The sequence below is a fragment of the Odocoileus virginianus genome, unplaced genomic scaffold (assembly GCF_023699985.2).
Source record: "Odocoileus virginianus isolate 20LAN1187 ecotype Illinois unplaced genomic scaffold, Ovbor_1.2 Unplaced_Contig_9, whole genome shotgun sequence".
Classification (NCBI taxonomy): domain Eukaryota; kingdom Metazoa; phylum Chordata; class Mammalia; order Artiodactyla; family Cervidae; genus Odocoileus; species Odocoileus virginianus.
Window position 1 is genome coordinate 1754482 of NW_027224326.1, and position 24798 is coordinate 1779279.

Here is a 24798-nt window from a genome sequence, read left to right on the forward strand (position 1 = left end):
ATTGCGTTCTCTTGGCAAAACTCTATTAGCCTTTGCCCTGCTCCATTCCATACTCCAAGGCCAAATTTGCCTGTTACTCCAGGTGTTTCTTGACTTCTTACTTTCGCATTCCAGTCCCCTATAATGAAAAGGACCTCCTTTCTGGGTGTTAGTTCTAAAAGGTCTTGTAGGTCTTCATAGAACCGTTCAGCTTCTTCAGCATTACTGGTTGGGGCATAGGCTTGGATTACTGTGATATTGAATGGTTTGCCTTGGAAACGAGCAGAGATCATTCTGTCATTATTTAGATTGCATCCAAGTACTGCATTTTGGAGTGTTTTGTTGACCATGATGGCTACTCCATTTTTCTAAGGGATTCCTGCCCACAGTAGTAGATATAATGATCATCTGAGTTAAATTCACCCATTCCAGTCCATTTTAGTTCGCTGATTCCTAGAATGTTGATGTTCACTCTTGCCATCTCCTGTTTGACCACTTCCAATTTGCCTTGATTCATGCACCTAACATTCCAGGTTCCTATGCAATATTGCTCTTTATAGCATTGGACCTTGCTTCTATCACCAGTCACATTCACAACTGGGTATTGTTTTTGCTTTGGCTCCATCCCTTCATTCTTTCTGGAGTTATTTCTCCACTGATCTCCAGTAGCATATTGGGCACCTACCAACCTGGGGAGTTCCTCTTTCAGTATCCTATCATTTTGCCTTTTCATACTATTCATGTGGTTCTCAAGGCAAGAATACTGAAGTGGTTTCCCATTCCCTTCTCCAGTGGACCACATTCTCTCAGACCTCTCCACCATGACCCGACCGTCTTGGGTGGCCCCACACGGCATGGCTTAGTTTCATTGAATTAGACAAGACTGTGGTCCGTGTGATCAAGCTAGCTAGTTTTCTGTGATTATGGTTTTAGTGTGTCTGCCCTCTGATGCCCTCTTGCAACACCTACCATCTTACTTGGGTTTCTCTTACCTTGGACATGGGGTATCTCTTTACAGCTGCTCCAGCAAAGCGCAGCTGCTGCTCCTTACCTTGGATGAGGGGTATCTCCTCACGGCTGCCCCTCCTGACCTTGAACGTGGAGTAGCTCCTCTCGGCCCTCCTGCACCCCCGCAGCCGCTGTTCCTTGGATGGGCGTTGCTCCTCTCTGCTGCCTCGGGCGTGGGGTAGCTCCTCTCGGCTGCCGCCCTTGACCTCTGACAAGGGGTAGCTCCTCTCGGCCAGGCTTCTGCGCGGTCCGTCGCAGCCGGCGCACTTCTGGACTGCACATCGAGTTCCTGACGTTTCATTGACGTCCCTGGTGGCTCAGACGGTAAAGCGTCTGCCTACAATGTGGGAGACCGGGTTCAATCCCTGGATTGGGAAGATCTCCTGGAGAAGGGAATGGCAACCCACTCCAGTATTCTTGCATCCCCCCCAAGGGGGGGGCTCAAAGGTAGGTGTAGTAGTGATCAATTCCCTCAGCTTTTATTTTTCTGGAAATCTTTATCTCTCCTTTATTCTGAAGGATAACTTTATTGGATAGAGTATTCTTGGTTGGCAGATTTTTACTCTCAACACTTTGAATATATCATCCCACTCTTTTCTGGCATTCAAAGATTCTGTTGAGAAATCCACTAGTAGCCCTATGAGATTCCCTTGTAAGTTACAAGCTTATTTTCTCTTGGTTATTTTAAGATTCTTTCTTTGTGTTTGATTTTTGACAGTTTTATTATAATGTGTATTGGAGAGGTTCTGTTTAAGTAGGTTTTGTTTGGTAACCTGTAAGTTTCATGAATTAGGATATCAAAATCTTTCCTCACATTTGGGAAATTCTAAGCCATTACATATTTTATTGTTTAATATTATTTATTTATTTGGCTGCATCTGGACTTAGTTGCAGCATATAGTATCTTCGTTGCATCATGCAGGATCTTTTTCATTGAGGCATACAGACTCTGTTGTGGTGTGTGGGTCAGTAGTTGCAGCACACAAATTTAGTTGCTCTGCAGCATGTGGGATCTTAGTTCCCCAACAAGAAATCGATCCGTGTCTCCTGCATTGCAAGGCAGATTCTTAACTACTGGACCACCAGGGAAGTCCCAGCCAGAATTCTTTTTCTTGTCATTATAACTTTTATTTATTTATTTTTCCATTTATTTTTATTAGTTGGAGGCTAATTACTTTACATCATCACAGTAGTTTTTGTTATACATTGAAATGAATTAGCTATGGATTTACATGTATTCCCCATCTCTCTTAGCAACTTTCAAATATGCAATACAGTGTTAACTGCAATTGCCATGGTGTATAGTACGTGCCCCCCTCCCATGGATCACAGCCTTGTCATGGTGAAGGGGCTTGCATAACTCAATGAAGCTATGAGCCATGCCATGCAGGGCCACCCAAGATGGATGGGTCATAGTGAAGAGTTCTGACAAAACATGGTCCACTGGAGAAGGAAATGGCTACCCGCTCAAATATTCCTTTCTGGAGAACACTTTGAACAGTATGAAAATGCAAAGGAAAAAAAATGACACAGGAAGATGAGTCCCTCACATTGGAAGATATCTGGCATGCTACTGGGGAAGAGCAGAGGGAAATTACCAAAAGCTCCAGTAAGTGGCTAGGCCAAAAGGAAAATGATGCTCAGCTGTGGCTATGTCTCATGGTGAAAGTCCAGTGCTGTTGAGGACAATATTGCATAAGAACCTGAAATGTTAGGTCCATGAAACAAGGTAAATTGAACCTGGTCAGGCAGGAGATAGCAAGATTGAACATCAACATCTTAGGAATCAGTAAACTAAAATGGACAGGAATGGGTGAATTTAAATCAGAGGATCATTATATCTATTACTGTGAGCAAGAATCATTTAGAATAAATTGAATAGGCCTCATAATCAACAGAAAAATTCAAAGTGCAGCACTTAGGTGCAGTCTCAAAAATGACAGAATGATCTCAGTTCATTTCCAAGGCAAAACCATTCAACATCACAGTAATCCAAGTTTATGCCCCAACCACTGATGCTGAAGAAGCTGAAGTTGACTGGTTCTATGAAGTGCAACATCTTCTAGAACTAACACCAAAAAAAGATGTCCTTTTCATCATAGGGAATTGGAATGCAAAAGTAGGAAATCAAGAGATATCTAGAGTAACAGGCAAGTTTGGCCTTAGAGTACAAAATGAAGCAGGGCAAAGGCTAACAGAGTTTTGCCAAGAATACGCTGGTCATAGCAAACACCCTTTTCCAAAAACCTAAGAAATGACTCTATACATGGTCATCACCAGATGGACAATACCAAAATCAGATTGATGATATTCTTTGCAGCCAAAGATGGAGCAGCTCTATACAGTCAGTAAAAACAAGACCTGGAACTGACTGTAGCTCAGATCATGAGCTCCTTATTGTAAAATTCAGACTTAAATTGAAGAAAGTAGGGAAAACCACTAGGCCATTCAGGTATGACCTAAATCAAATCCTTATGATTATACAGTGGAGGTGATGAATAGATTCAAGGGATTAGATCTGGTAGACAGAGTGCCTGAAGAACTATGGACAGAGGTTTGTAACATTGTACAGGAGGCAGTGACCAAAACCATCCCAAAGAAAAAGAAATGCAAGAAGGCAAAGTGGTTGTCTGAGGAGGCTTTACAAATAGCTGAGGAAAGAAGAGAAGTGAAAGGCAAGGGAGAAAGGGAAAGATATACCCAACTGAATGCAGAGTTCCAGAGAATAGCAAGGAGAGATAAGAAGGCCTTCTTAAATGAACAATGCAAAGAAATAGAGGAAAACAATAGAATGGGAAAGACTAGAGATCTCTTCAAGAAAATTGGAGATATCAAGGGAACATTTCATGCAAGGATGGGCATGATAAAGGACAGAAATGGTAAGGACCTAACAGAAGCAAAAGAGATTAAGAAGAAGTGGCAAGAATACACAGAAGAACTATACAAGAAAAGTCTTAAAGACTCAGATAATCACAATGGTGTAGTCACTCCTAGAGCTGGACATCCTAGAGTGTGAAGTCAAGTGGCCTTAGGAAGTCAAGTGCGCCATTGGAAGCATTACTTCAGACAAAGCTAGTAGAGGTGACAGAATTCCAGCTGACCTATTTAAAACCCTAAAAGATGATGCTGTTAAAGTGCTGCCCTCAATATGTCAGCAAATTTGGAAATTCAGCGATGGCCACGAGATTGGACGATGTCAGTTTTCATTGCAATGCCAAGGAAGGGCAATGTCAAAGAATGTTCAAACTACCATACAACTGTACTCATTTCACATGCTATGCTCAAAATCCTTCAAGCTAGGCTTCATCAGTACATGTTTGAGAACTTCAAGATTTATAAGCTCTGTTCGAAAGAGGCAGAGGAACCAGAGATCAAATTGCCAACATTCGTTGATTCTGGAGAAAGGAAGAGAGCTCCAGGAAAACATCTACTTCTGCTTCATTGACTACACTAAGGCCTTTGACTGTGTGGATCACAAAAAACTGGAAAGTTCTTAAAGAAATGGGAATACCAGTCCACCTTACCTACCTCTGAGAAACCTGTGTGTGGGTCAAGCAGCAATAGTTAGAACCCGACATAGTACAACTAACTGGTTCAAAACTGGGAAAGGACTATAATAAGTATATTGTCACCCTGCTAATTTAACTTCTATGCAGAGTACATCATGCAAAATGCTGGGGTGGATGAATCACAAGGTGGAATCAAGATTGCCAGGAGAAATATAAACAACATCAAACAATACCACTCTAAGAGCAAAAAGTGAAGAGAAACTAAGGAGCATCTTGATGAGGATGACAGAGGAAAGTGAAAAATCTAGCTTGAAAATCATTACTAAAAATACTAAGATCATGGCATCTGGTCCCATCACTTCATGACAAATAGAAGGGGGGAAGTGGAAACAGTGACAGATTTTCTTTTCTTGGGTTCAAAATCACTGCAGATAGTGACTGCAGCCATGAAATTAAAAGATGCTTGCTCCTTGGAAGGAAAGCTATGACAAACCTAGACAGCATATTAAAAAGCAGAGACATCACTTTGCCAACAAAGTCCATATAGTCAAAGCTATAGTTTTTTTCAGTAGTCATGTGCAGATGTGAGAGTTGGGCAATAAAGAAGGCTGAGTGCCAAAGAAGGGATGTTCTCAAATTGTGGTACTGGAGAAGACAACTGAGAGTCCCTCAGACTGCAAGGATATCAATCCAGTCAATCCTAAAGAAAATCAACCCTGAATATTCATTGGAAGGTCTGTTGCTGAACCTGAAGCTCCAATACTTAGACCACCTGATGCAGAGTCAACTCATTGGAAAAGACCCTGTTGCTGGGAAAGATTGACGACAAAAGGAGAAGGGTGCGGCAGAGGATGAGATGCTTAGATAGCATCACCAACTCAATGGACATGAATTGGAGCAAACTCTGGAAGATAGTGAAGTAAAGAGGAGCCTTGTGTGCTACAGTCCATTGTGTGGTAAAGAGTCAGACACGACTTACTGACTGAACAACAAGGACAGCATATTACATCCACCAGACTTAACTATTTTATAACTTGAAGTTTGTACCTTCTAACTCCCTTCACTTCTTTCATGCACCTTCCCACCCCCTACTCCGGCTACCACCAGTCTTTTCTCTGTATCTATGAGCTTTCATTTTTAGATTCCACATATAAGTGAGATCATAAAATAAACCATAAATCTTTCTATGTCTGACTTACTTTGAAAACAGCCTAATGTACTCAAGGTCCATCTATGTTGTCACAAATGGCAAGATTTCATTCTTTTTAAGGCTGAATAATATTCCATTGTATATATACCACATTTTCTTTATCCATTCATCTGTCAATAGATTGTTTTTGTATCTTAGCTATTGCAAATAACTCTGCAGTTGAACACAGCTGTGCATGTATCTTTTCAAGTTACTGATTTCATTTTCTTTGAATATCCAAAGGTGGAGTTTCTGGATCAGATGGTAGTTCTACTTCTAACATTTTGAGGAACTTCTAAACTGTTTTCTATAGTGGCTGTACAAGTTTACATTTCTACCAACATTGTACATGCGTTCTCTTTTTTCCTCATACTCGCCAACACTTGGCATTTCTTGTCTTTTTGATGATTCTAGCAGGTGTGAGGTGATATCTCATTGTGCTGTGGATGTGCATTTCCCTGATTATTAGGTGTGTTGAGTGTCTTTTCATGACCTATTGGCCATTCCTATGTCTTCTTTGGAAAAATGTGTATTCACATCCTACCCCCATCCACTTTTTAATCAAATTATGATGGGTTTTGTTTTTGTTTTTCAGCTGTGTAAGCTCTATATATTAATATACTTTAGATATTAACCCTTTATTGGATATATTATTTGCAAATACCATCTCACATTGAGTATTGTTACCTTTTCGTATTGTTGATGGTTTCCTTTGTTGTGTAGAAACTTTACTGTTTGATATAATCCCATTTGTAAATTTTTGCTTTTGTTCCTTTGTTTTTGGTGTCAAATCCAGAAAAATTCTTCACTACACCCAATGTAAGGAGTTTACTGCCTATGTTTTCTTCTAGGAATTTTATGGTTTCAGGTTGTACATTCAAGCCTTTAATCCATTTAAGGTTGATTTTTGTGTATAGTAAAAAATATTCTTTTGCATGTGGATGTCTAGTTCCCAGCACCCTTTATTGAAAACTGTCCTCTTCATCATATATTCTTGACACCATCATAGATTCTTGGCTCCTCTGTCATAAATTAATTGATTATATATGAGTGAGTTTATTTCTGGGCTTTTTTTCTGTTACACTGATCTATATGTCTGTTTTTATATCACTACTGTTTTGTTTAGAGTACTTCATTATATAGTTTGAAATTAGGAAGCACAATGCCTCCAGCTTTGTCCTTCATTCTCAAAGAATTGCTTTGTCTCTTTGGGATCTTTTGTGATTCCATACAAAGTTTAGGATTGTTTGTGCTATTTCTGTGGAAAATGTTTTTGGAATTTTAATAGGTATTGCATTGAAACTGTAGATTGCTATAAGTAGTATGGCCATTTTAACAATACTAGTTCCTCTAATCCATGATCATAAAGCATCTTAACATGTGACATTAATCTTCTCTGATTTTGTTCATCACAGTCTTACCGTTTTCAGTGAACAAGTATTTTATCTCTTTAGCTATATTTTAATGTATTTTTAATTGGAGGGTAATTGCTTTACAATGTCATATTGGTTTCTGCCGTATAGCAATGTGAATCAGAAATAAATATACATATATCTCCCTTCCTCACACCCCATCCATCTTACCCTTCTAGGTCATCATGGAGTACTAGGCTGGTCTCCTTGTGCTATACAGCAGCTTCCCACTACCTATCTATTTTGCATATGGTAGTGTATATATGTCAACGCTATTCTCTTAATTTGTCCCTCTCCTTCCCCGACTGTGTCCACAAATCCATTATCTACATCTGTGTCTCTATTCCTTCCCTGGAAATAAGTTCATCAGTACCATTTTTCTAGATTCCATATATATGCATTAATATATAATATTTGTTTTTCTTTTTCTGACTTACTTCACTCTGTATAACAGGCTTTAGGTTCATCCACTAGAACTGACTCAGATTTGTTCCTTTTAATGGCTGCATAATATTCCATTGTATATATGTGTGTGTGTGTGTGTGTGTGTGTCTGTGTGTATCTCACAACTTTTTTATCCATTCATCAGTAGATGAACATCTACGTTGCTTCCATGTCCTGGCTATTGTAAATAGTGCTGCAATGAACATTGGAATACATGTGTCTTTTTGAATTGTTTTCTCCGGATATATGCCCAGTAGTGGAATTACTGGATAATACGGGGCTTAAAAGTCTTCAGGTCTAGCAAGTTTCTACCCTGCTGTAAAACCAGCTGATTAAGCTTGGGTTCATGGTCTCTTGCAAGGGGCTGTGTTCAGCTCAAGGCCAGACTGCAAGATGTCTTGCTTCCATACTCACTAAGGTAGCTGTTAACAGGCCTCAGATCTGTGCTGGCTGTTGACTTGGAGACAGTTTCTTGCCACACGAGCTTCTCCATGGCCCTATTCACAGTATGTCATCTGACTTCTTCCACAGCAAGGGGTCCATGAGAGGCACCCTCAAATGGAAGCTACAACCTTTTTATCACCTAATCTTGGAAATGACATTCCATTACTTCTGCCAAAGTCATTCATTAGAAGTAAGTCACTAATTCCAGCCTATATTCAAGGGGAAGGGCTCATACAAGGGCCTTCATCAAGGTGGTGAAGTCTTTGGGGCCGTCTTAGAAGCTGCCCACCATGCTGGGTGATGCTGGTGGTTTTACAGATACTGCTCTAATTAATAGCCTCAAAACAAAGACTTTTTTTACTGAGAAAATCAAAATTCCTTGGTGAGTGAATGGATATATGGCCCTAGTAGCACCCTCAAGGTGGGGAAATGGGGAGGGAGGGGGGCTGTTTTCCATTAAGCTAATGGAAAAAATAAAGGTGAAATTTTGCACTTAGAGCACCATTCTCCAGCCAGGACTCCCTCTAAAGGCCTATAGCCAAGCTATGAAAATGGTAATGTTCTAATATTCTGATAAAGCAAAAGTTGAGGATCAATCTTTCATTGACAGCATCAGAGGTCCCAGCCAATAACTCATGTACAAGCTGGTAGAAGCCTAGGGGATGGCGCATTGGGAAAGTCCAAGTTTCTTTTGTTCAAAAATAAGCGAGCTCATATCTAGCGGCAATAACTGCATTCCTGTGGATGCCTCAGCATGAGGGTAGTCTGGCTTCCTTCTGGGCAGCTTTGTGTCATTTACTCACTGAAAGTCTTAGGAGGATAGCTTCTTTATGTACTGTACATAAAATGCACAACAGAGAGTCTTGCATAAAGATGTGCTCATTAACTTCCATTCCCTTTGCAAGAACTTTGAGAATTATAAAAGAGCCTAAGGTGCAGTCCTTGCTTAGTTAAGGAGATGTTATTTCCACCTGCAAAACAACAGGAATTCTTACCATGTAGAACTGTGAAAAGGATATGGGATTTAGAATCAGAAGAATACAGCTGACACTTAACAATGCCAGGGTTAATAGCGCCTACTCTCTGCATAGTGGAACATCCAAATATACCTTAACAGTCAGCCCTCCAAACCCACAGTTCCACATCTAGGGATTCAGCCATCCATGGATCCTATACTGCTATAGCATTTACTATTGAAAATAATCCACAAGTGGATCCATGCAGTTCAAACTCATGTTGTCCAAGGATCAACTATCTAATGACACACAGAGTTGTGTGAACTTGCGTTATCACTTAAGTTTTCTGAGTTTCTATTACCTTATTTATAGAATATGGATAATATGTTTGTGGCTTCTAACTAGAGTGAAGTTGACAAAAGGGATCTAAGTAAAGCACTTTTTAAACTGAGAACAATATTTGGGTACCAAAAATACACTGTGATTCTTTACCTTAGATGCATATTAGAATCACTTGCCAAGCTTTGAAAAGTCCCAATTCCCAGGCTGTACACCAAAGCCATTCTGTAGTAATTATGCCTCCGCTTCCTCTTCTTTCTCCATGTGTGTGTCTGTGTCTGTGTGTACATGTGAATATACAAAGCCTGTTGAAATAGTTAAGAGAAATTTCACCTTTGTTTCCACCAAATAGTATAGACAAAGTACTTGGGGATGACACTCCAAAGTGGGGATGTGAAGGAGGTGTCCACTAGAGTAGGACTGGGGATGCCCAAAGAACACATGGGAAGAAAGGTTTCTGCTTCTTTGATTTGAAAGCACAGAGAGATGGTTGTGCAACATGAAGCCAAAGTATTCTGTTAGTGTGGACAAATGTTACTTTGAAATTCAGTTAGGGTTCCTGAGTGGATGACGGCAACCCAGACAAAGTGATGGAAGCATAGGTGCCTAAGGAAGGTGCAGTGTGCCCACGTCTAGTCAATGTCTGTGCTAAGTAAGGAGTAACAGATGCCTGGGCATCTCTGTTCAAATTCTGTTCTCAGGGAGTATTGTTTAGGCAAGAACTTTCTGCCCCAACCACTGACCCTTAAAAAATATTTCTAATGAACTACTTTCAAGACCTAATTCTTTGATCAAGGAGAACTTGATGCTTTGAAATAGTCTTGAAAATAGAAAATTTCAAAAGAAATAAGGTTTCTTTTGTTTCTAGTCTTCACATTTTCCAAAATTACTGTGAACAAAGTACTTCACTGGAATCTGTATTTTGGGGATTAACCAAAACATAGAAAGAAACTGAACACAGAAAGAACACTGTGCTCACTTGATATGTTCTCCTCTCTGTTCTCTAGAACCACATGCTGTGGGAAGAACAACCAGGCAAGAATCCCAGTTGCTTCCGGGGTCTGAAAGCTTTTCACCCTGAGCCAGCTCCGGGGCCATTCTCTACTGCTGAGGTGGGGACATGGATTCTTCCCTTCGTTTCTGCAGAAGACGTCCCCCAGGAGACTCCTTCACAACCCAGTGGTATCCCTCAGCACTCACACATCAGTTTAGATGACCTGTGGCTGGAGAAGACACAGAGGAGGAAATTGAAGAAGCAGGCCCAGTTTGAAAGGAAAACTCATGCACCCAAAGATGGAGTCCAAGTAAGCCGCTCACATGCCATAGTCATCGGACATGACCTGGTACCTCCTCTTCCAATGCAGCAGCTTGCCTTTCCTGCCCCCTTTGCACCTCTGCCCTATACAGTCTGCAGGAGAAACACTGTGTAGTGATGTGTCTGAGAGCCACAGAGGCTCCCCCTTCCTGCTTTGCTTTGCAGTGTCCACCCCTGTGCAGGTGATGGAGCAGAACTGAAGACGCGGAGGCCTCCCCTTAAACCCCTCCCATAGTAATGACCATTCAGTGAGGACCCATTCTGTGTCAAACATTGTGTTAGACACTGGACAGCATTAGTTCTAATACTTGTAAAGGTGCATGACATTCTGATATAACAATCTCAGTTAAACAAAATTATATAAAGAGAATTAGATTTTTTCTGTAGAGTGACACCATAATTTTTACATGAAATTGTCAGCTACTTGAAAATGACTTAAGAGTTTATAAAGCATACCTTTTACACAGTCCCTAACTCTGTTTCTTATTCTTTTGCTTTATAAAATATCAATTTTTTTTTATTATCAAGTATTTGTGAAGTACACATCCCTGAGTCTCACATCATCCCTGATATCCACTTTTTAAAAAATCGAGGTGAAATTTACATAACATAAAATGAACCATATTAAAATGTACAATTCAGTGGCATTCAGTAGATTCACAAGACTTTTACCTTTATCTAGTTCCAAGACATTCTTGTCATCTCAGGAAGAAACTTCCTAACTATTAAACAGTCACAGCCAATTTCCCCTCCCCAGACCCTGGCAAGCATTAATCTGATTTTCATTCCTATGGATTTACCTATTACCTATAGATATTTCATGCAAGTGGAATTATAATGTGTCATCTTTTATGCCTGACTTCTTTCACTTAGCATAATCTTTTTGAAGTTCTTCTCTGTTGTAGCATACAGCAGCACTTGGTTCCATCAGGTGGATATGTTTGTTTTTGTTATTCATTCATCCATTGATTGGCATTAGATTGTCTCCACTTTTTGACTGTTTTAAATAGTGCTGTCGGTAACATCTGTGTATAAGCTTTTGTTTGTATACATGTTTTCTGTTCTTTTGGATATATGCATAGGAGTGGAATTGTGGGGACACATGGTAATTCTATGATTAACTTTCTGAGGAACTGCCAGACTTTTCCACACCATTTTATGTTTCTACCAACAGTGTGGAGGGTTGCGAGTTCTGCACAGTCTTCCCAACACTTGTTGCTGAGTATTGTGTTATTTTGTTTAAATTATACCATCCTAATGGGTCTGAATGGTACCTAATTGTGGTTTGATTTGCATTTTCCTAGTGACTAATGTTGAGTATATTTTCATATATTTATTGGCCACTTGTATGTCTTTTTTTTTTTTTTTGGAGAAAAGTCTATTCAAGTCCTTTGACCATTTTTAAACTGGGTTATTTTTCTTTGTTGTTCAATTGTCAGAGCTCTTTACATATGCAGATACTAGACCCCATGAAATAAGTGATTTACCAATATTTTCTCCCATCTGTAGATTACCTTTCATTTTCTTGATAGTGTCTACTGTTGTGTGAAAGTATTTAATTCTGATGTAATCCAGTTTATCTAGTTTGTCTTTTGTTACTTGTGAATTTAGTGTAATGTCTAAGAATCCATTGCCAAATCCAAGTTCATGAAAGCTTATTTTTATACTTTCTTTTAAGAGCTTTTATACCTTTTGCTCTTACATTTAGGTTTTGTATTCATTTTGAATTAATTTTTGTGGTTTATGTGAGGTAGGGTTCCAACTTCAAGCTTTTCCATGTGGATATCTTGTCTTAGCACCATTTGTTGAACAGACTATTCTTTTCCTCATTAAATGATCTTGACACTCTTGTAGAAAATCAAATGACCTTAGACATATAGGTTTATTCCCAGACTCTCAATTCTATTCAATTGGTCCTTGTATCTGTTCTTCTGCCAGTATCACACTATTTACCATAACTTTCTATTAAGTTTTGAAGTTGGGGTTCGTGAATCCTCTTTGTTATTTTTTAAGATTGTTTTGCCTGCTTGCTGCCCCTTGCAATTCCAAATGAATCTTAGGGTCAGCTGTTTCGTTTCTTGGGGGAAAAAAAAAATGAAGGCCATTGAGATTTTGGTAAGTTTAAATTGAATCTGTAGATTACTCTGGAGAGTATTACCTTCTTATATATATCAAATTTTTAAATCTATGAACACACGTTGTTTTATTTTTTAGATATTATTTATCTGCTTTTCACAATGTTTTATAATTTTCACTGTACAAGTCTTGCACATCCTTGGTTAAAATATTTCCTATGTATTTTATTCTTCTTATGATATTGCAAATAGAATTGCTTTCTTAATTTCACTTTGGGATTTGTTCATTGCTAGTGTCTAGAAATACAATACAATGGATATTTGTGTATTGACCTTGTACATGCAGATTTGCTGACTTTGTTTATTAACTCTGAGTATCTTTGTGTATTATTTAGAAATTTCTATATACAAGATTAAGATACAGATCCTATACATTTTTTAGAATTTATATCTTTGCATTTAATTTTCTTAGGGAGTTGTAAGCAGCACTGTGTTCTTAATTTTATTTTTCACAAGTTGATTCTTACTATATTAAAACTTTACTGACTTCCATGTGTTTGTACTATAGCCTGTGACCTTGAAGAATTCATTGATTGGTTCCAGAAAAATATTTTTAAAGACTCCTTGGGATTTTCTATGTAAAGAGTAATATCTTCTATGGGTGGGGCCAATTTTGTTTTTCATTTCCTAATTTGTATGATTTTTTTTCCATCGACTTATTGCAATGGCTAGGAATTCCAATATTGTGTTGAATAAGAGTGGGAAAAGTGGATATCCTTGCCTTATTCCCTGTTGTAATAGGATAAATTTCCATTTTTTCACTCTTAAGTATGATGTTAGCTGTAGAACTTTTATAGAATCTTGTTGAGAAATTTCCTCTCTATTCCTACTTTGGTGAGACTTTTCTTTTTTAATCATGAATGTGTTAGCTTTTTTTCCAAAGCTTTTTCTGTGTCTACCGATGTGATCATTTTATGTTTTTATCTTTAAACTCTTGATGTGGTAGGTTATATTAATTTTTTGGTATGTTGAATCAGCTGTCTCTACTTGGAATAAATACCACTTGGTCATGCAGCATATATAGAATGTATAATTTTTATAAAGTCCTTTATTAATTTGTTGCTATTTTGTCCAGATTGTCTCTACCTAAGCTCATAAGAGATATTGAGCTGGAGTTTTCACTTTTGTACTATTTTTCCATAGTTTGGGTATCAGGATAATATGAACCTCACAAAATGAGTTGGAAAGTAATTCTTTTTTCCTGTATTCTTAAATAGATTGTATAAAATTGGTTTTCTTTGCTCTGAATTCTACATTAGTATTAATATGACCACTTCTTTTTTGGTTAATGTTTACACGTGTCTTTTTTCATCTTTTTACTTCCAACCTGTCATTGATTTGAATCTCTTGTAAGCAGCATTGTTGGATCTTTTTATTTTATCCATTCTGCTCATGTTTGTTTTTTAATCGGTATATTGACAGTTAGCATATGAAATGATTATTATATTAGGGCTTAAGTCTGCCAATTTATTACTTGTTTTCTGTTTCTTCTGTTTCCCAATATTCTTTTCTGTCAGGTACATGAAGTTTTTAGGATTCCATAATAATTTATTTGTAGTATTTTTGAATATATTATTCTGTATGGCTTTCATAGTGGTTACTAGAGGAAAATGACCACCCCTCCAGTATCCTTGCCTGGAGAATTCCATGAACAGAGCAGCCTTCCAGGCTCCAGTCCATGGGGTCGCAAAGAGTCGGACATGACTGAGCGACCAACACTACTACATTAAAAGCATTATATACATACATAACCTATCACAGTCTACTGTTATCAACATTTTACCACTTCCAATGATCTTTAGTAACCTTAGTTCCACTGAGGTTCATTTATTCTCCCCACTCAGTCATGTCCAACTCTTTGCGACCCCATGGACTGTAGCCCACCAGGCTCCTCTGTCCATAGGGATTCTCCAGGCAAGAATACTGGAGTGGGTTGCCATGCCCTCCTCCAAGATCTTCTCCAGGAGATCTTCCCAGCCCAGGGATGGAACCCAGGTCTTCCTCATTGCAGGTGGATTCTTTACCATCTAACCACGAGGGTAGCCCATGAATACTAGAGTGGGTAGCCTATCCTTTCTCCAGAGAATCTTTTCAACCCAGAAATCAAACCAGGGTCTCCTGCATTGCAAGTGGATTCTTTACCAGCTGAGCTACCCACTATTAAAATACAATTCTCTTGTGTTTTCTCTACATACATTTTTTTTGAAGTACAGTTGATTTAAGTCCAATATTATGTTAGCTTCAGGTATACAACACGGTGATTCAATGGTTTTATAGATTACACTCCATATTTAGTTATTATAAAGTAATGATTATATTTCTCTGTACTGTATATCTCTGTTGCTTATTATTTTATACCTAGTATTTTAGTACCTCTTAACCCCTTTTTTCTTATCTTCCACCTCCATTCATCCTCTCTCCACTGCTAACCACTGATGTGTTTTCTGTATCTTTGAGTTTTTTGTTTTAGATTCCATATCTAAGTGAAAATATACAGTATCTATCTTTCTCTTTGAGACTTATTTCACTAAGCATAATACCCTCTAAGCCCATCCATTGTTGCAAATGGCAAAATTTCATTCTTTTTATGGCTATTATTCTAATATATGTATTTACCACATCTTCTTTATTCATCTGTTGATGAACACTGTTTGCTCCCATACCTTGCCAATTTTAAACGGTACTGACATGAACATTGGGGTACATGTATTTTTTTTTTATTATTTTTTGTTTTCTTTAGATATACACCCAGTAGTGGAGTTGCTGGATCACAGGGCAGTTTTATTTTTAATTTTTTAAGGAACTTCTGAAAGGTTGTTGCTGACCCATGAAAAGACGCCAGGATTCTTGGCCTCCGGAAGAGAAGAATTCAATCTGGGGCCAGAGACGAGGCTTGATTGCTCAGAGCTTTTGTGCAATAGAGTTTTATTAAAGTATAAAAGGATAGAGAAAGCTTCTGACATAGACATCAGAAGGGGGCAGAAAGAGTGCCCCTCACTAGTGTTAGCAATGGAGTTATATACATTTAGTTAGTTATTACAGTGAATCAAAAGTATGTCTGGGGCTTGTAAAGACCTTACTTAAACCCACTCCCATAATTTACATTTTAAGACAACAGTATTGACCAGAAGGTTTTTTCCAGAGACTGTCCTCAAGCAGGATACATTATTGTTATATAATCCTAAGGAATGTAGAGGAAAAAAAACATTTGTCCTTTCCTCCTCCTTGAGAATTCCAGACCCCTCTCTCCTTGGGGACCCCTGGACTTCTTATCAACCTGCCTAGGAACTGACTCTCTCACTTCTGTGTGGTTTTCCATAATGGCTGTACCAATTTACATTGTTGCCAAACCTGTATTACGGTGGCCTTTTCTCCACATCCTCACCAACATTTGTTATTTGTTGTCTTTTTGATAATAGCCATTCTGACAGTGTGAGGTGATATCTCATTGTGGTTTTTTTATTAATATTTATTGGAGTATAGTTGATTTACAATGTTGTGTTTATGCTATGCAGCCAAGTGAGTCAGTTATACATACACATATATCCACTCTTTTTTAGATTCTGTTCCCAAGCAGCTCATTGCAGAGTATTCAATAGAGTTCCCTGTGCTATTCAGTAGGTTCTTATTAGCTCTCTATTCTATATATGTGTTTGCTTATGCTCAGTCATGTCTGAATCTTTGTGACCCCATGGACTGTAGCCAACCAGGCTCCTCTGTCCATAGAATTTTCCAGGCAAGATAACTGGAGCGGATTTCCATTTCATATTGCAGGGGATTTTCCTGACCTAGGGATTGAATCCATTTCTCTTGCTTCTCCTGCATTGGCAAGTGGGTGTGTTTTCCACTATGCACCTGGGAAGCCCATTCTATATATAGCAGTGTGTGTATGTCAGTCCCAGTCTCCCCATTCATCCCTCTCTCTTCTTCCCCCTGATAACCACAAGTTTGTTTTCTACATCTGTGACTCAACTTCTGTTTTGTAAATAGGTTCATTTGTACCATTTCTTTAGATTCTACATATAAGCAATATCATATACTTGTCTTTGTCTGACTTACTTCACCCAGTATGACAAGCTTTAGGTCCATCCATGCTGAAGCAAATGGCATTTTTTAGTTATTTTACATCTGAGTAATATTCCACTGTATATATGTACCATCTTCTTTATCCATTTCTCTGTCAATGGACATTTAGGTTGCTTCCATGTCCTGGCTATTGTAAATAGTGCTTCAGTGAACATTGGGGTGCATGTATCATTTTAAATTATGGTTTTCTCCAGATATATGCCCAGGAGTGGGATTGTTGGGTCATATACTGACAAAATATGGCAAAATGTGGTCCATTGAAGAAGGGAATGGAAAACCACTTCAGTATTCTTGCCTCGAGAACCCCATGAACAGTATGACAAGGCAAAAAGATAGGACACTGAAAGATGAACTCCCCAGGTCAGTAGGTGCCCAGTATGCTACTGGAGATCAGTGGAGAAATAACTCCAGAAAAAATGAGGAGATGGAACCAAAGCAAAAACAACATCCAGTTGTGGATGTGACTGGTGATAGAAGCAAGGTCTGATGCTGTAAAGAACAATATTGCATAGGAACCTGGAATGTTAGGTCCATGAATCAAGGCAAATTGGAAATGGTCAAACAGGAGATGGCAAGAGTGAACATCAACATTTTAGGAATCAGTGAACTAAAATGGACTGGTAATGGGTGAATTTAACTCAGATGACCATTATATCTACTACTGTGGGCAAGAATCCCTTAGAAGAAATGGACTAGCCATCATAGGCAATAAGAGAGTCTGAGATGCATTAATTGGATGCAATCTCAAAAATGACAGAATGATCTCTGTTTATTTCCAAGGCAAACCATTCACTATCACAGCAATCCAAGTCTATGCCCCAATGAGTAACACTGAAGAACCTGAAGTTGAACGGTTCTATGAAGACCTACAAGACCTTTTAGAATTAATGCCCAAAAAGGATGTCCTTTTCATGATAGGGGACTGGAATGCAAAAGTAGGAAGTCAAGGAACACCTGGAGTAACAGGCAAATTTGGCCTTGGAATAGGCTAATAGAGTTTTGCCAAGAGAAGGCACTGGTCATAGCAAACATTCTTTTCCAACAAGACAAGAGAAGACTCTACACATGGACATCACCAGATGGTCAACACCAAAATCAGATTGATTATATTTGCAGCCAAAGATGGAGAAGCTCTGTACAGTCAGCAAAAACAAGACTGGGAGCTGACTGTGGCTCAGATCATGAACTCCTTATTGCCAAATTCAGACTTATATTGAAGAAAGTAGGGTAAACCACTAGACCATTCAGGTATGACCATACAGTGGAAGTGAGAAATAGATTTAAGGGACTAGATCTGACAGACAGAGTGCCTGATGAACTATGGATGGAGGTTTGTAGAGGAGACAGGGAGCAAGACCATCCCCAAGAAAAAGAGATGCAAAAAAGCAAAATGGCTGTCTCGGAGGCCTTACAAATAGCTGTGAAAAGAAGAGAAGCAAATATACCCATTTGAAAGGAGAGTTCCAAAGAGTAGCAAAGAGAAATAAGAAAGACTTCCTCAGTGATCAGTGCAAAGAAATAGAGGAAAACAATAGAATCAGAAAGACTAGAGATCTCTTCAAGAAAATTTGAGATACCAAGGGAACATTTCATGCAAAGCTGAGCTCAATAAAGTAAAGAAATGGTATGGACCTAAGAGAAGCAGAGGCTATTAAGAAGAGGTGGCAAGAATACACAGAAGAACTATATACAAAAAAGATCTTCATGACTCAGATAACCATGATGGTGTGATCACTCACCTAGAGCCAGACATCCTGGAATGTGAAGTCAAGTGGGCCTTAGGAAGCATCACTATGAACAAAGCTAGTGGAGGTGATGGAATTCCAGTTGAGCTATTTCAAATCCTAAAAGATGATGCTATGAAAGTGCTGCACTCAATATGCCAGCAAATTTGGAAAACTCAGCAGTGGCCACAGGACTGGAAAAGGTCAGTTTTCATTCCAATCCCAAAGAATGCTCAAACTACTGCACAATTGCACTCATCTCACACGCTAGTAAAGTAATGCTCAAAATTCTCCAAGCCAGGCTTCAATAATATGTAAACCATGAACTTCCAGATGTTCAAGCCAGATTAAGAAAAGGCAGAGAAACCAGAGATCAAATTGCCAACATGTTAGATCATCAGAAAAAGAAAGAGTGTTCCAGGAAAATATCTATTTCTGCTTTATTGACTATACCAAAGCCTTTGACTGTGTGGATCACAATAAACTGTGGAAAATTCTGAAAGAGATGGGAATACCAGACCACCTGACCTGCCTCTTGAGAAATCTGTATGCAGGTCAGGAAGCAACAGTTAGAACTGGACATGGAACAGCAGACTGGTTCCAAATAGGAAAAGGAGTACGTCAAGGCTGTATATTGTCACTGTGCTTATTTAACTTATATGCAGAGTACGTTGTGAGAAATGCTGGGCTGGATGAAGCACACGCTGGAATCAAGATTTCTGGGAGAAATATCAATAACCTCAGATATGCAGATCTCCCCTTATGGCAGAAAGTGAAGAACAAAAGAGCCTCTTGATGAAAGTGAAAGACGAGAGTGAAAAAGTTAGCTTAAAGCTCAACATTCAGAAAACTAAGATCATGGCATCCGGTCCCATCATTTCATGGCAAATAGACAGAGAAATCAGTGGAAACAGTGGCAGACTTTGTCATTTTGGGCTCCAAAATCATTGTGGCTGGTGACTGTAACCATGAAATTAAAAGATGCTTACTCTTTGGAAGAAAAGTTATGGCCAACCTAGATAACATATTAAAAAGAAGAGATATTACTTTACCAACAAAGGTCCATCTAGTCAAGGCTATGGTTTTTCTAGTAGTCATGGATGGATGTGAGAGTTGAACTATAAAGAAAGCTGGCCGCCAAATAATTGATGCTTTTGAACTGTGGTGTTGGAGAAGACTCTTGAGAATCCCTTGGACTGCAAGGAGATCCAACCAGTCCATCCTAAAGGAAATCACTCCTGAATATTCATTGGAAGGACTGATGTTGAAGCTGAAATGCCAATACTTTGGCCACCTGATGTGAAGAACTGACTCATTAGAAAAGACCCTAATTTCGGGAAAGACTGAAGGTAGGAGGAGAAGGGGACAACAGCGGATGAGATGGTTTGTTGGCATCACCGACTCAATGGGCATGAGTTTGAGTAAACTCCGGGAGTTGGTGATGGACAGGGAAGCCTGGCGTGCTGCAGTCCATGGGGTCACAAAGAGTCGGACATGACTGAGTGACTGAACTGAACTGATTTTTCTTTTTTTTTAAGGCATCGCCATACTGTGTCCATAGTGGCTGTACCAATTTATGCTCCCACCAACAGTGTAGGAGGTCACTGTGGTTTTGAGTTATATTTCACTAGCTATTAGCCATGTTGAGCATATTTCACATTCCTTTTGGCCATCTATATGTCATCTTTGGGAAAATGGTTATTCAGGTCCTCTGCCCTTTTTTTTTTTTTCCATTTATTTTTATTAGTTGGAGGCTAATTACTTTACATCATTACAGTAGTTTTTGTCATACATTGAAATGAATTAGCCATGGATTTACATGTATTCCCCATCCCGGTCCCCCCTCCCACCTCCCTCTCCACCCGATCCCTCTGGGTCTTCCCAGTGCACCAGGCCCGAGCACTTGTCTCATGCACCCAACCTGGGCTGGTGATCTGTTTCACCCTAGATAATATACATGTTTCGATGTTGTTCTCTTGAAACATCCCACCCTCGCTTTCTCCCAGAGTCCACAAGTCTGTTCTATACATCTGAGTCTCTTTTTCTGTTTTGCATATAGGGTTATCGTTACCATCTTTCTAAAGTCCATATATATGTGTTAGTATACTGTAATGGTCTTTATCTTTCTGGCTTACTTTGCTCTGTATAATGGGCTCCAGTTTCATCCATCTCACTAGAACTGATTCAAATGAATTCTTTTTAATGGCTGAGTAATATTCCATGGTGTATATGTACCACAGCTTCCTCATCCATTCGTCTGCTGATGGGCATCTAGGTTGCTTCCATGTCCTGGCTATTATAAACAGTGCTGTGATGAACATTGGGGTGCACGTGTCTCTTTCAGATCTGGTTTCCTCGGTGTGTATGCCCAGAAGTGGGATTGCTGGGTCATATGGCGGTTCTATTTCCAGTTTTTTAAGAAATCTCCACACTGTTTTCCATAGTGGCTGTACTAATTTGCATTCCCACCAACAGTGTAAGAGGGTTCCCTTTTCTCCACACCCTCTCCAGCATTTATTGCTTGTAGACTTTTGGATAGCAGCCATCCTGACTGGTGTGTAATGGTACCTCATTGTGGTTTTGATTTGCATTTCTCTGATAATGAGTGATGTTGAGCATCTTTTCATGTGTCTTTTAGCCATCTGTATGTCTTCCTTGGAGAAATGTCTGTTTAGTTCTTTGGCCCATTTTTTGATTGGGTCATTCATTTTTCTGGAGTTGAGCTGGAGGAGTTGCTTGTATATTTTTGAGATTAATCCTTTGTGTGTTGCTTCATTTGCTATTATTTTCTCCCAATCTTAGGGCTGTCTTTTCACCTCGCTTATAGTTTCCTTTGTTGTGCAAAAGCTTTTAAGTTTCATTAGGTCCCATTTGTTTATTTTTGCTTTTGTTTCTAATATTTCTGGGATGTGGGTCATAGAGGATCCTGCTGTGATTTATGTCAGAGAGTGTTTTGCCTATGTTCTCCTCTAGGAGTTTTATAGTTTCTGGTCTTACATTTAGATCTTTAATCCATTTTGAGTTTATTTTTGTGTATGGTGTTAGAAAGTGTTCTAGTTTCATTCTTTTACAGGTGGTTGACCAGTTTTCCCAGCACCACTTGTTAAAGAGGTTATCTTTTTTCCATTGTATATCCTTGCCTCCTTTGTCAAAGATAACATGACCATAGGTTCGTGGATTTATCTCTGGGCTTTCTATTCTGTTCCATTGATCTATATTTCTGTCTTTGTGCCAGTACCATACTGTCTTGATGACTGTGGCTTTGTAGTATAGTCTGAAGTCAGGCAGGTTGATTCCTCCAGTTCCATTCTTCTTTCTCAGGATTACTTTGGCTATTCGAGGTTTTTTGTATTTCCATACAAATTGTGAAATTATTTGTTCTAGTTCTGTGAAAAATACCGTTGGTAGTTTGATAGGGATTGCATTGAATCTATAGATTGCTTTGGGTAGTATAGCCATTTTGACAATATTGATTCTTCCAATCCATGAACACGGTATGTTTCTCCATCTGTTTGTGTCCTCTTTGATTTCTTTCATCAGTGTTTTATAGTTTTCTATGTATAGGTCTTTTGTTTCTTTAGGTAGATATACTCCTAAGTATTTTATTCTTTTTATTGCAATGGTGAATGTTATTGTTTCCTTAATTTCTCTTTCTGTTTTCTCATTGTTTGTATATAGGAATGCCAGAGATTTCTGTGTGTTAATTTTATATCCTGCAACTTTACTGTATTCGTTGATTAGCTCTAGTAATTTTCTGGTAGAGTCTTTAGGGTTTTCTATGTAGAGGATCATGTCATCTGCAAACAGAGAGAGTTTCACTTCTTCTTTTCCTATCTGGATTCCTTTTACTTCTTTTTCTGCCCTGATTGCTGTGGCCAACACTTCCAAAACTATGTTGAATAGTAGTGGTGAGAGTGGGCACCCTTGTCTTGTTCCTGATTTCAGGGGAAATGCTTTCAATTTTTCACCATTGAGGGTGATGCTTGCTGTGGGTTTGTCATATATAGCTTTTATTATGTTGCCTCTGCCCTTTTTTAAATTGAGTGTTTTGGAGTTTTTTGACACAGAATTATATGAGATGTTTATATTTCTTATATAAACTGCATATCATTTGGAAGCATTTTCTCCCATTCAGTAGGTTGCCTTTTCATTTTATTGATAGTTTCCTTCACTGTGCAAAAGCTTCTAAGTTTGATGAGGTTCCATTTGCTTATTTTGGCTTCCCTGATGGTTTGTGGGTAAAGTATCCATCTGCAATGCAGAAGACAGAGGAGATGCAGATTTGATCTCTAGGTCAGGAAGATCCTCTCAAGTAGGAAATGACAACATACTCTAGTATTTTTGCCTGGAAAATTTCATGGACAGAGGAGCCCAGTGGACTACATCCATGAGGTTACAAAGAATCAGACATGACTGAGGATTCACACACCCACAAATTCTTGCCTGAGGAGACAAATCATATATGTATATAAATTTTCAGTTCAGTCACTCAGTCGTGTCTGACTCTTTGCAACCCCATGGACTGCAGCATGCCAGGCTTCTTGTCCATCACTGTTACCTGGAGCTTGCTCAAATTCATATCCATCAAGTTGGTGATGCCAGCTTTGACGTACTCCTTTCCTGATTTGGAACCAGTCCATTGTTCCAAGTCTAGTTCTAACTGTTGCTTCTTCACCTGCATACAGATTTCTCAGGAGACAGATAAGGTGGTCTGGTATTCCCATCTCTTTAAGAATTTTCCAGTTTGTTGTGATCCACACAGTCAAAGGCTTTGGGGTAGTCAATAAAGCAGGAATAGATTTTTTCTGGAACTCTCTTTCTTTTTCTATGATCTAACATGTTGGCAATTTGATGTCTGGTTCCTCGGCCTTTTCTAAATCCAGCTTGGAATCCATTCTGAAGTTCTTGGTTCACGTACTGTTGAAGCCTCACTTGGAGAATTTTGAGCATTACTTTGCTATTGGTGAGATGAGTGCAGTTGTGCTGTAGTTTGAACATTTTTTGGCATTGCCTTTCTTTGCGATTGGAATGAAACTGGTCTTTTCCAGTCCTGTGGCCACTGCTGAGTTTTCCAAATTTGCTGGCATATTGAGTGCAGCACTTTCACAGCATCATCTTTTAGGATTTGAAATAGCTCAAGCTGGAATTCCATCACCTCCACTAGCTTTGTTTGTAGTGATGCTTCCTAAGGCCCACTTGACTTCACACTCCAGGATGTCTGGCTCTAGGTGAGTGACCACACAATCATGGTTATCTGGGTCATGAAGACCTTTCTTGTATAGTTCTGTGCATTCTTGCTGTAGCTGCTTAATATCTTCTGCTTCTGTTAGGTCCATACCATTTCTGTCCTTTATTGAGCCCATCTTTGCATGAAATGTTCCTTTGATATCTCTAATTTTCTTGATGAGATCTCTAGTCTTTCCTATGCTTGCTAAGGCCTATGTCAAAGAGTATACTGTCTACATTTTCTTCTAGGAGTTTTATACTTTCTGTTCTTATATATAGGTCTTTATCCATTTTGAGTTTATTCTTTATATGGTGTGAGGAAATGTTCTGATTTCATTCTTTTACATGTAGCTGTCCAGTTTTCCCAGCACTACTTATTGAAGAGACTTTTTCTCCATTGCATATTCTTACCTCCTTTGTCATAGACTAATTGACCATATGTACATGGGTTTATTTGTGGACTCTATGTGATATTTCATTGATCCACATGTCTGTTTTTGTCAATACCATGCTGCTTTTTTTTTTTACTGTAGCTTTGAAGATTAGTATGAAGTCAGGCAGCATAATACTTCCAACTGTGTTCTTTTCTATCAAGATTGATTTGTCTATTTGGGGACCTTTGTGGTTCCATACAAATTAGGATTATTTATTTGTTTTTCTTCTGTAAAAAATGTTATGGGCACTTTGATAGGCATTGCATTAAGTCTTCAGACTCCTTTGGGTAGTATAGATATTTTAACAATATTACTTCTTCCAGTTCATATATGTGTGTGTGTGTGTGTGTGTATTTCCATTTTTTATATATTTCCTTTCCATTTATTAGTATCATCTCCAATTTCTTTTATCAATGTCTTATAGTTTTCAAAATATATGTCTTTATGCTCTCTAGTAAATTTATTCTTGGAAATTTTATACTTTTGATGCAATTGTAAACGGTAGTGTTTTCTTGCTTCTCTTTTTCATAATTAATTATTAGGGTATAATAGGAAAGCAGTGAATTTCTGTATATTAATCTTATATCCTGCATCTTTA

General features: G+C 38.7%; 1 protein-coding gene across 1 annotated transcript in view; it reads left to right on the plus strand.

The window, feature by feature from the left end:
* Window positions 1–24798, plus strand: part of ARHGEF4 (Rho guanine nucleotide exchange factor 4) — a 335116-nt gene that overhangs the window by 184844 nt on the left and 125474 nt on the right. Inside the window, 1 exon segment of the mRNA XM_070463910.1 lies at window positions 10288–10584. Coding sequence (XP_070320011.1) covers window positions 10288–10584 — 297 coding nt within the window.